The 13,054-nt window shown below is 40.9% G+C and overlaps 1 protein-coding gene across 8 annotated transcripts in view; it reads right to left on the reverse strand.

Moving 5' to 3' along the window:
• Positions 1-13,054, reverse strand: part of LOC101068375 (diacylglycerol kinase zeta-like) — a 70,715-nt gene that overhangs the window by 23,004 nt on the left and 34,657 nt on the right. For 7 of the 8 annotated variants that reach the window (XM_029839793.1, XM_029839789.1, XM_029839788.1 and 4 more), the window contains 5 exons: positions 10,550-10,636; positions 10,262-10,374; positions 10,080-10,180; positions 6,691-6,770; positions 6,468-6,509 (listed from right to left, as the gene is read on the reverse strand). In XM_029839793.1, coding sequence (XP_029695653.1) covers positions 6,468-6,509; positions 6,691-6,770; positions 10,080-10,180; positions 10,262-10,374; positions 10,550-10,636 — 423 coding nt within the window. The remainder of the gene's footprint in view (positions 1-6,467; positions 6,510-6,690; positions 6,771-10,079; positions 10,181-10,261; positions 10,375-10,549; positions 10,637-13,054) is intronic. The other variant, XM_029839787.1, reaches the window with a different exon arrangement.

Raw genomic sequence — 13,054 nt, forward strand, 5'->3', positions numbered from 1 at the left:
AAAAAAATCTGGAAAAGGGAAATGCCTCGTAGCACTCCTCTCTTACGCAACTACCTGAATTTAGGGGGTAATACTCACGCGAACAAAGTAGTAGCACAATCCTTCATTAAAGCGTGAGTTAGTAGGACTCATCCATTCATAATCTGGATCTATGTACTCTCCCTATTGGGCGCAGCATCAATGGCAAAGCAAGTACGTGTCACATTAACCATTCTTAATTAATAAATCTTTTTTAAAAATGGTGCTGGTAAATTTATATTTCTGTTTGTTGAATAATTGACAATTTTATCAGCCAAATATGGATTTTCATGTATATATACGCAATATATTCTGTTAAAAAAGAGACAAGGGGAAGAAGAGTGAGAGGAGGAGAGCGAGTTTCACTGCAAAAATCCCAATTAATGATACGAATACAATTTAGACAATATCAAATTCAGTGGTAGCTGCAGTGTAAATAATACAACCCGTGTGGACTGAGTGGATAAAACATCTCTGCTAAGCAACATGGCAAAACACAAAATGAGAAAAGTGAATTTACTTTCTTTTCAGATTTCATGCAGGCTGCGACAAAAATACTGCTTGAAGTAAACACTCCTCCTACTCAGCTTCTCTGCATTTGTCTGCTCTTATCTTGTCCTGCTGTCAATTCTAGGAACAGTCTCACACCGAGTGCAATGCCCACAGGCGTTTACAGCAAACCTACAAACGTGGACTCAAAAGGTGAACTTATCTAACTGACTGACTCTTCCAGTTGTCATCTTTTTCCACCAGACTTTGCTTCATTCACTCCTGCTCGTCTTCAAACATATACCGTTGGAGGAGAGACTCATGGGCTTTGTGGCTTTATTTTTCAGTTACACTGAGCTTGTATTTTAGGTTTATGACTGATTCTCTTTTCAAAAATGATCTTTATTCTCTATTCAATCGGAGCCTAACATGGAGAGTTTCTTTAAATGGTAATGTAGCCTCCTCCAGTGTTTACAGCAAGCAAAACAAATCTCAACTTAAACTACAGAAATACAATAAATAAATCAATGCATACCACAAATATATTTGGTCTAGCTTTTATATGCTATTGATAGATTAAATGAATGTCATAGTTTTAATCATTTCTTTTTAAAATTCAGATCATGTTGCAATTAGAGTGTAGAATAAAACTCAGAATTATTGCTTCTTATCTCATTAAAGCATCTCACAAGGTAATTTAATCACCAGAGCACAGATTTTAAATTAGAGCAGCTAAGTGCAGTAAACACAGAGAGTTCTGACATGTATCCTCAAGTAAGAAAGCAGCTAATGAAGTTTTTAATAGTCTTCATGAGGGTTTCATTTGAGTAACATGTTATCAATATGATTGTTTTGATATGTATTGGACAGTGTGTTAGCAGATTCACATTGAAATGTATGTTTTCAAATAATGAATTGTGATTGTAAGAGGACCACATTATCATCAGATTATTAAGATGTATATGTGCATCATGATTCACCATAGGGCAGCAGATCAAACGGTGAAACAAGTGTTACATCATTTGGTTGCTATGCAACACAAAGTCTGACATGAACTTATCTTAAGTTGTCTTTGTGGCATTAGCAATGTAACCTTCATAGAAACAGGATAAAAATAACGTTTGCATTGTTATTAACTCGTGAAGGGTAAGCTGGACTGAGTGTGACGCACAGAAAATTCAGATGGAGAGGACGGAAAAGCCTTGTTCCCTCTTCAGAACAGCAGTTTACAACTAGTACTGCCAATTCCTGCTAAAGCTTCCACAATAATTTACTCAACATTAAGGAAAAACTCAACATTATAAACTATTATATACATATAGTTTAAATTAACAACCTATATAGATAACAGTAGAATCAAAAGAATGCAAAAATCTTATTGAAAATATTTCTTATTTTTTAAATTGCTCATTAAAAACACAAAACAGCACTTTGAAAAATGTACATGAATTGCTTTCTGATGATCATTTACATCAATTTGAAATAGATCAAATATTTTACAGTGCAGTACCTGAGTGGTCTTACGGCAGTGTGCCAGGGTGGCTAACATTGCAAAAACATTTGAACAAATTAATAACGATGGAGCAGCTAATGTACGGGACTGTGTTCTTCACAGCGGCATCATTACTGCTCCTCATTAATAGCAAATGATGTTGCTAGTCACCAATTGTATTTTCAAATTTTGACTTTTTTCTGTTTACACCGAACTCTGTAGCTGTAAATAGATCAAAAGGACTCATAAGGGCGAGAAGTCTGTCAGATAGACTGATAAAAGAATCCCAATCAGGTCAAATGGATGGCACTGGACTGGCATGCAAAATAAAGTCATCTATCCATTTCTAAATGACTGACAATAATTTGGAATGCCCTTCTTTAAGGTCATTGAAATACAACTTCAACCTCATTCTTTCAGCCGCATGGCAGGGTGACAGAGCATGACGGCACAGTCCAGTGAGCGGCCGAGCTTGTCTTTGCGCTCTAACAATATTTCTTCTAACTATTGCTGGAACATCAAAAGCTCATCTTTGGCAGTTAAAGCAAGGCAGGAATTGTTATGAAAAGAATGCTGAATCATTTTTTTATAAATGTACTGCGTAAATGATCACTGAACATTGGGTTTAACTGTAGAGTCAGAAAAAAGTATCCAAACTTTCTGCGTTAAATAATAGTTTGCGGCTATTTCTGGTAAGTTGATCCCAACTGTCCTCTCTGTATTATTGTTTTAGGAAATCTATAATTACAGTCATCAAATAACTGTTGGTTTTAGCAATGTTGATATGCAGCCTATGCCCTGATCAAGAGGCAATGATAACCCTTCTCGGTTATCATTGCCAGGACTCCATCTCAAGTCTTTTTGGAAAAAAGTGGATGAGCTCTAGTTGAAGTTTAGGATGAAGCGTAACACGAGCCGACTTCTAGGCCTTACAAAAACCCTGGCACACAGAGCAAGGATGGGATTTGACCCACACCAACGTGATGCCAGTAAAACTATACCTGGTCCAAATCACCAATATTCTGTAGTTAAAAGCATTCAGAAGAGTAATAAAAGCAGGTTAAAGTAGTCCAAACATGAACGAGACTGCAATAATTACCCTTAAAATAATAATATACACAAAAAATCCTGTTGTGGAAAGACCAAGTGTGGGTTTATCTCTGAAGACCCAAATGATTCAGAAAAGCATAACCTTCCTCCTCATTAGCAGATCAACTCAGTCCAGCATCAATGAACAACAAAAGAAAGATAACTTCACACACCAAAACAGGAATGAACATCAAGTACAGAAAAAGAAACTCATAACACAAGTACAGTCACAGGAAATTGTCCATGCATCATGCTTCAGCAGTGAGACACACGGGCCAACTAATGTGTGCAAATGGCTTCTATATGCCAAAAGACAAAGGCATATCCTGGTATTTTATAACCAAATCAAAGCTCACATTGACTAAAAGCCAACCAATTAGCTATTAATTAGTGTATTTACACTGCAATAGGTTTAGAATTTGACTGGACTGATAGAACATCTTCACTCTTTTTCAGTCAGTCTGTTTTAAATCCTCTGAACAGCCTGAGATGGTTCTGCTGAAATATTACCAAACCTTGAGCTGTTGGCCAAAGGACAATTTGACTCTAGAACATTAAGATGTATTAAGGAGTTCACGTTTGACTTCTGCCAGGTATTAAGTTTGAGGTTATAAAGCGAAGCCATATTATCAGCTCAGCACTAACATGCTCGACAGTTGGTATAAGGTCATCGTTCTGTGCATTATGGGCAGATTTTTCCACTTTGGACTCAGCTGACAGAGATAATGTTTTTGATGTTTTGTGCAGGGTTTTTTTTTGGTTTGTTTTTTGGGAGCCATATTGTTTGGAGGGAAAATTGTTTGCCATTTCAAACGAGCATTTTAATTTTTGGTTGTTTTGTGCACTTTATGTTTTTTTTAGTATTTTCTTTCACTGTGATCCATTTTCCTGATTTTCTGTACATTATCTGAATTCCATGTGTTGATTCATTTGGTATTGTGCATGATGAGTTGTTTATTTGATTTTGTGATAAAGGATTAATGTGTTTTGTTCAATGAGTGCGTGGCTATTGCCTGGACTACAAACTCACACGGATTAGTACTAACAGGAGACAGTATGGCTTATTAAATACCCTACAGCTACCTCATTTTACTATCACTCTGTAACACTGCCTCACACGTGGTAATTCCTCCTCTTTTAAAATCATCCATGTACATGTCTAACACCAACACAGTAATTCTGGTCTCAAAAAGGAATCCATTCTTTTTTTTTTGACAAATACATTGACTATATCCTTAAAGTGACAGGTGTAACACATTTACACAGATGGTTCAAGTTGACGAGTTTGACTGTATATCTTTGATTATAAGTTGTTTTGTGACACTTGAGAAACTGTTGACATCACTTGGTCAGTATTTCCAGTACTGTTTGTGACCCTGAGCAATACAAATTGCTCTGCTTTTCATCTGGAAAACTGACAGGTTTTGGTTATGGCACCACTATCAAATATGATCCAACTCCAAAGAATCTTACTGTCACAAACAATCTAACTCTAACCTTCAACCTCCACATCAAAGGAAGAAGCTGAGAAACTTTTGCACTTTATGCTGCCTGATGCTGTCAGGTAGTTTTATCACATTTAAACTAGGAGACTACTGCAAGTTCTCCACACTATGCTTTGTCCATTAGTCCCCGGTCCATCCTTAAACTAGCAGTGAATGCAGATTGTACTCACAATTTGTGATGACCCAGCAGTACCTATATATAATTGGAGGCTCTTTTATAGATCTCTAGAGAATGCAGAAAGAAGCAATATATTGAACACATCATTAATGAAAGTCCTGTCTCCAAGATAAACATGAAGTCTAGGTCCGTATTGAACCAGATGACAATACCACTTCCTGGCTTGTGTCCCACATGGCATTTATGCCATACATTAACATAAAGCCTGTCTCACAAAAGGTGCAATTATTGGTTGCGGATGAGTTTTTTAATATGAAATAATGGCTGAATGTAGAAGTCGTAAATACTAAGCTCATGTTTGTACTAATAGAGCTGAACTGAAGAAAATCTGCAGAGCGTCCTTCAACACCGCAAATGCTTAATCGTTAGGATCACTGGTTGGATCTTTGGGGAATCTCCACGGAAATGTTCCGTAATGAATAAACATCAAAGGACTGTAATGGATAAAGCTTTACAGCTTCTGCCTGAAGCTGGGACACAAGACAAAGGTCTATGTTCTTTTAAACACTTTTTCATAGATCATAGCTGACACCAACAACGTTGAAAATATCTTTTAAAGTGGTTAATTTGTTGCTTGTCTGGAGGATATTTGCCAGCTCTTAAATAATCCTATGCTGACCAACAATCAATCCCACCCCCTCAATTCTCTAAGAGAGGCCACTGCTTCACCAAAGTTGCAAAATTCAAGATGTTTAGTGAAAGTTAGGCAAACACAGTAATGCAAAAACAGGAGCTTAATTATTTAACAGTTTTGCTGTATATTTTTGAATCACTGTTTTACATTACAACAGATAAAATGTTTGTAAAAATACAACATTCTTTTAAATTGGTTGATTGGGTGGTGCTCAGACAAATAGATCAAAACTATCAATGAATAATTTTTTGCCATCCTTCTCACTAGCTGTGTATAAATTATCGGAAAAGTAATTAAGCCAAACAAATAGGGAGTTACACAAAAATGATATTTGGATAGCATGCATCTGTGTATTGCCAAACATTTTTACAACATTCAGTGACATCTACTACAGATGGTGTTCTGTTTGTGTGTGGGGGGTGTATTTGTGTTTAGAAGTGTGAGAGTGTGTGTTGGTTAGAATGTCCACGTGTGAGAGTGTGTGTTGGTTAGTACTCTAACTAGGTCATAATTCATTTTTGAAAGAACCAACACAAAAGAGTGTTATTGTATAAATATTTACTATATTTTGGTGCCTGAGTGCCCTGCGGACTTGGTGACGAGGCCTTTGCACCTGGGTCTGGCTGGGTTTAGTTTACAGGGACATATAATCCTCTGGTGGTACCTCCACGGGCAGGAGGAAGCATCCGGGTCTGATAATTTGTCAGTTGGGCAGCGAAGAAAGTCGGGGCCTCATAAGTCAAATTCTATTCTCTTGTTAAAGCTGACTGCTAAGATATAGGATGCTATTACTTTTAATTAATTAAACATAAAAAAATCTTTTTTTTTAAAACATGAAAGCATGAATGATAGCATAAAACCTTTTTAGTTGTATAGTATCCTTGCTACTCTTTTGGTCAAAATATTGATGGTACAATACATCAATGTTTATATATAATGGAATTTGGACATCTGTAATTTTCCAATTAACATGGAACTTCAAAGTGGTCTGGTTTTTCTTTTCCCATGTGCCTCTGAGCTGATATATTACCACAATATAAATTCAAACGTCTAACTACAAACCTGCAGTTCCAAGTATTTGAAGGGGGAGAGGGAGCAGAAGTCCTAGACAAAAAGATGGGAGCATAGAAAAGTAGAGAGGAGTTTTCTAGGAAGTGAAAGCTCAAAATGTGTGAATGGACTCTGAAAACTGAGGGCACTGTCTGTAAAAATCTGACTTGAAAACCATTATCTCAGCAATCACTTATCACAAAATGGCTTCCATAATGCTGGCCTTCTTTCTTACCTCTTGCAAACGCTGGATATGTTCTCTGCAGGTTTCTAAATCGCTGTCACCAGGTACCACGATCAGTCCCACGGGAATGGCTGGAGATACAAACACATAAGAGGTCTTTGACATGTGCTCAGACCACAGATTTAAAAGGAAAACAATCAACATGTGATTGAAGTACATGCTTTCAGCTTTAACTAAGAGCTTTTCTGCAGAGTGTCTCCAGGTTCAGGGGCTATTCATTTAGACTTACTTGATCAAAAGTAGATGAAAAGTCTAGCATCACTATATTGTGAGCTCCCCCCCCCCCCCCGCACTTATATGCTTTGTTAGGTCTGTACTTCAGTTGCCTTTAGTTAATTTAAAATTTCAGATTTTTTCCATCTTTGTTTGCATTGGTGGGCAGAGATCAAGTGACTAACTTCACCTTGCGCTCCAAAATATCCAATGGATCCTATTCTATGTAATATAACATATAATACAAATCCAAGCATAACCCAACCCAGCATCCACAAAAGGATGATTGATTAATTAAAATTACTTAATATAAGTTACCCAATAATTTTCATATGATTTAATAATTACCTTATGACATCAAATATTCCAAAATGGTGGTGCTGATGAAGAAGTATTGAATTTAAAGCCACCGACATACAGTAGCTCATCTATACAGTTTAGTCTGTAGATAACATAATAATGCTTAAACCCACAGATTCCTCATGGTAAATGAAATCATCGACTCTGAAATCAATCTAAATATATGACAAGTGACATCCTTTCACTAATATTAACAGTCAACTTGATAGTAGCCATTTTTATGAAATGCTTCCAAGCAAGCTGGCTGACATTGAGCCACCATTCAGTGCAGAAACAATAAAGACAGCTCCCTGAGGCTGTGCAGGCGAGCAGCCTGTTAAACAACACAACTCTACTGGCGGAAGATCACACGGCTCAGTATGGTGAAGGAGCTGCACCCCCATACACTCACCTCCCATTGATACCAAATATCTCATTGAGTGAGATTCTGTTTGGAATCAAGCATTGACAAAACCACAGTCAAACACTGCCAGATTCTGAAAATGGAGTTCAATGACCTCCCATAAGAAGCCAATATTTACTACTGATCCTCGTCATACCTTATAAAGCCAATGGAGCCTTCCCGTTATCAGCTTGTAAAATGAAAGAAGCTATAGCCTTCACTTATTTTTTCTGAGAAGAATTTTTTTGAAGGGGAAAAAAGTTATTTACTGTACAAATCCGTAGGCAGGGATTATAAAGTGTGTTAAAGGATTAACAAACAGTGCCCACAGGTTCAACAATTCATTTTCAAGTTTGGTATTTTGTGGCCCAGATTACCAATGTCTTCATCTAGCTAACTGCACAACTGTCACAGTTCTGCGGCTGCAGCTTACAAGCTGTGCCAAAGGATTATTAAACTAGCAGTTCAAAGGTAAAGGATTCAAAGATTGACAATTATGAACAACTGTCAATTCTGCACATTACACATTTACATTCAGTCACCCACACGTCACTCATTGATTTTTAATTATACTATATGTAGACATGTATTGTCCAATCGGGAACATATAGAAAAACCCAATGTCACCTTGTCTACCTCCAATAAATCTTAACATTTTTGGAATATTTACTCAAGGAAGTTAAGCACAGTTTAATATCCACACAAGGGCAATGTGGGTCTCCAACAGTCGGTTGAACGTCCAGAACATCCCACTGCAGTAAGAAGACGGCCAAAAAAGAAGATCAAGGGCAGCAATATCAAGGAGGCCAATCACAAGTGACTAATTCAAAGCCACAAGAAGAAAAATGGAGCATGATCAAAAACCAGGCACTGAGAGACAGAATAATCCAAATCAGACAGACAGGAACTCATGGACAAGGTGTGCAAAAATATCATCTCTGATGAATATGAAGTGGAAGCAACAAGATTTAAACAGGGGACGCAGCAGTAGCAGTAGGGATGACACATTCCATGAACCAACAGCGGAGATACAGAGGATATGAGATGTAAAAGAAAGTCACTTTCACGTATGTAATCGGGATTTTCTGAGATTTCAATCAAGATTTCCTTCACACGTGTCCCACCTAACAGGGGAGTCTTGGCTTCAGACATTATCCCAAATGTTGGCTATCCATTGGATTGTTTGAGTTTTAGGTAGAGCGTGGGTGGAGCAAACACATCTCAAAGGTACTTGATGACTGAGTTGTGCATGACTGAACCCTCAACTGTTTTTTGGATATGTCAGACTATTCTGGTGTCAGCCCACATCATCAGAAGCTCTCAGATGTGTTCATCTCTCCGTTTAGAAGAGATCACTCTGTCATTGTTATGTAAATATCACTCTTCTTCACCTTTGGATATTTGCGTTCTTCCATTTACATGGCACCCCTCAACACAACCACTCACTGATCTGCACAATGCTGTTCTCCAGCTCCATTCACACATGAATCTTATCCAAAGTGTGTATTAAGGTACCTGAAGGATACGGGGAAAACCTGCCCAAGCAAATACAGAGCTCTGCTAATTGAGGGCTCACACATACAGTATAACATCCTGCACAGTGGATACGTGAAAGGCAAAATTCAGTGCCATTACTGATATTTGCACTACTCACTTCCTTTTCTTACTAAAAAAGTGGCAGCAGCTGAATTTAAAAATTAGATGGTGAGAGTTGAATGCAGTAATATACAAAAAGTTAACTACTGTATCTTGATATCAGAGTGTGACTTGCCTGTCGAATAAAATGAATAAAACTGGGAAAAATTAAACATCTGGATAAAATAATTAATTTCCCACCTATATAAGGATTGTAAGACTACATCATGGTCGGAATAGAATAAAGGAGTGAAACCCTCTTTACATACATACATACATACACACACACACACGCACACACACACACATTTTATCAGAATTATAAAACATGGCTGTTGTAAAAGCTAGCAGTGCCCTCTGGTGTTAGAGTTCTAAACTAAAATGAACAGAGAGTGTGTGAGAGGAAGAGAGAGGGGGAAAGCGAGAGAGAGAGAGAGAGAGAGAGAGAAAAATAAGATAATTGAATATGATATAATTCAGGTAAAACACTGTAAATTATTATAGATTACATTACCTTGTGGACAATACTCTCTAATTATCAATGCTGCTATTATTTAAGCATATCCACACCCGTCTTTCCACTAAGTTTGTCCACATGCTAAGAAGCAAAAACAGCTAAAAAAAATCTGTTGTGATACAATTAAACCCCAAGAAATAAAATAAAGTAAAAAAAATCAGCCAATCAGGTAACTATCTATATTTACGGAATGCAATGAAATGTTCAACAGCAATAATGCAGACGAAATCTTCTGCTTTCTTTCGTTCATAGGTTGTTACTGTGTGTCCTTACATGCTTGCCGTAGTTTATCCTTGTCATAGTGCAGAGCCTCATAGTCAGCCATACTGATCCTGCTGACCCTGATTCTCAGTCTATCTGGGACATGCTGCTGACTGGTATACAAGCAGACATAATCATCATCATCAGAATTATTATCATCACTATTACAATTGGTGATATGAACAAAATCATACTCATTGAGGTGCGGTATTGAGGTCCGTCGTTTGGTTTTCTGAATCATATTAGCTTGGTTTCTAAGGCTAATGTAGATGACAGACGGAGCGAGTCTACAAGGTTCCCCATCCACCTTTAATGACACAAATCAAATAATTCAGTCAGTAAACTGCAAAAACTTTGACACCTCAGGTTAGTGACCAAAGTCAGGTGTAGCAGCAACATTTTATTTTAGAAATATTGAAAAATAGAAGAATGTTCTGCAACCACCATGCTAGGATTGCAACGGGTGTGTCCACAGCTGGTACCTGTACTGGAAGAGGTTTTGTTGTGGTGAGAGTGACTTCCCTGCACTGGCTTAACCGCTCCCCGTGTCCACCAACCTGGAGAGTGGCCTAATTGGGTAAGAAGAAAAGAAAACACAAGGGGAGTGAAAGTAGCTCCATATTCTCTAAACAAACCATTTTTGTGTTAGATAATGTACTTTTTCACAGACAGAAATTCAATTCTAAATTGCTGCATTTCACCATTTATTAAAATAAATTACATGGTATGTTTTAAATGCCCTCCTGGGCTACCACCTTATCGTGGTGGAGGGGTTTGCGTGTCCCAATGATCCGAGGAGCTCCGTTGTCTGGGGCTATATGCCCCTGGTAGGGCCACCCATGGCAAACAGGTCCTAGGTGAGGGATCAGACAAAGCGTAGCCCAGGATCCCCTCATGAAGATAAATAACATTGGTCCTACGTTTCCCTTGCCCGGATGTGGGTCATCGAGGCCCCCTCCTGGAGCCAGGCCTAGGGGTGGGGCACGTTGGTGAGTGCCTGGTGGCCGGACCTCTGCTCATGGAGTCCGGCCGGGCACAGCCCGAAGAGGCAACATGAGACCCCCTTCCCGTGGGCTCACCACCTGCAGGAGGGGCCAAGGGGGTCGGGTGCATTGTGTTTTGGGTAGCGGCCGAAGACCTTGGTGGCCTGATCCCCGGCTGCATAAACTGGCTCTAGGGACATGGAATGTCACCTTTCTGGTGGGAAAGGAGCCTGAGTTGGTGCACGAGGTTGAGAAGTTCCGACTAGACATAGTCGGCCTCACCTCGACGCACGGCAAGGGCTCTGGAACCAGTCGAGAGGGGTTGGACTCTCTACCACTCTGGAGTTGCCGATGGTGAGAGGCAACGGGCAGGGGTGGCAATTCCCGTTGCTCCCCAGCTCAGTGCCTGTATATTGGAGTTTACCCCGGTGGATGAGAGGCTAGCCTCCCTTCGCCTTCGGGTGGGGGGACGGATCCTGACTGTTGTTTGTGCCTATGGTCCAAACAGCAGTTCAGCGTATCCACCCTTTTTGGAGTCCTTAGAGGGAGTGCTGGAGAGTGCTCCTTCTGGGGGCTCCCTCGTCCTCCTGGGTGACTTCAATGCTCACGTTGGCAATGACAGTGTGACCTGGAGAGGTGTGATTGGGAAGAACGGCCCCCCTGATCTGAACCCGAGCGGTGTTTTGTTATTGGACTTCTGTGCTCGTCTCGTCTGAAGAAGGAGTCGTATCGGGCCTTACTGGCCTGTGGGACTCCTGAGGCAGCAGATAGGTACCGGCAGGCCAAGCGGAGTGCAGCTATGGCTGTTGCCGAGGCAAAGACCCGGGCATGGGAAGAGTTCGGTGAGGCCATGGAGAACGACTTTCGGACAACCTTGCAAAGGTTCTGGACCACCATCAGACGTCTGCGGACGGGGAAGCAGTGCACTGTCAACGCTGTGTATAGTGGTGATGGTGTGCTGCTGACCTCAACTTGGGATGTTGTGGATCGGTGGAAGGAATACTTCGAGGACCTCCTCAATCCCACCAACACGCCTTCCAGTGAGGAAGTAGGGCCTGGGGACCTGGAGATAGGCTCTCATATCTCCGGGGCTGAAGTTGGCGAGGTAGTCAAAAAACTCCTCGGTGGCAAGGCCCCGGGGTCGGATGAGATCCGCCCAGAGTTCCTTAAGGCTCTGGATGTTGTAGGGCTGTCGTGGCTGACTCGACTCTGCAAGATCGCGTGGACATCGGGGGCGGTGCCCCTGGATTGGCAGACCGAGGTGGTAGTCCCTCTTTTTAAGAAGGGGGACCGGAGGGTGTGTTCCAACTATAGGGGGATCACACTCCTCAGCCTCCCTGGTAAGGTCTACTCAGGGGTACTGGAGAGGAGGGTCCGCCGGATAGTCGAACCTCGGATTCAGGAGGAGTAATGTGGTTTTCGTCCTGGGCGTGGAACAGTGGACCAGCTCTACACCCTCAGCAGGGTCTTCGAGGGTGCATGGGAGATTGCCCAACCAGTCCACATGTGTTTTGTGGACTTGGAGAAGGCATTCGACCGTGTCCCTCGAGGGGTCCCTCAAGGTTCTCCGAGAGTATGGGCTGTCGGGCCCCCTGATACGGGCCGTCTGCTCCCTGTACGATCGGTGTCAGAGTTTGGTCCGCATTGCTTGCAGTAAGTCGAACTCGTTTTCGGTGAGGGTTGGTCTCCACCCTTTGTCACCGATTCTGTTCATAACTTTTATGGACAGAATTTCTAGGTGCAGTCATGGTGTTGAGGGGATCCGGTTTGGTGACCTCAGGATCGGGTCTGTGCTTTTTGTGAATGATGTGGTCCTGTTGGCGTCATCGGCCCGTGACCTCCAACTATCACTGGATCGGTTCGCCGCCGCATGTGAAGCGGCTGGGATGAAAATCAGCACCTCCAAATCCGAGGCCATGGTTCTCAACCGGAAAAAGGTGGAGTGCCTTCTCCGGGTCAAGGAGGAGATCCTGCCCCAAGTGGAGAAGTTCAAGTACCTCGGAG

This window comes from Takifugu rubripes, chromosome 8 (genome assembly GCF_901000725.2).
Source record: "Takifugu rubripes chromosome 8, fTakRub1.2, whole genome shotgun sequence".
Lineage (NCBI taxonomy): Eukaryota > Metazoa > Chordata > Actinopteri > Tetraodontiformes > Tetraodontidae > Takifugu > Takifugu rubripes.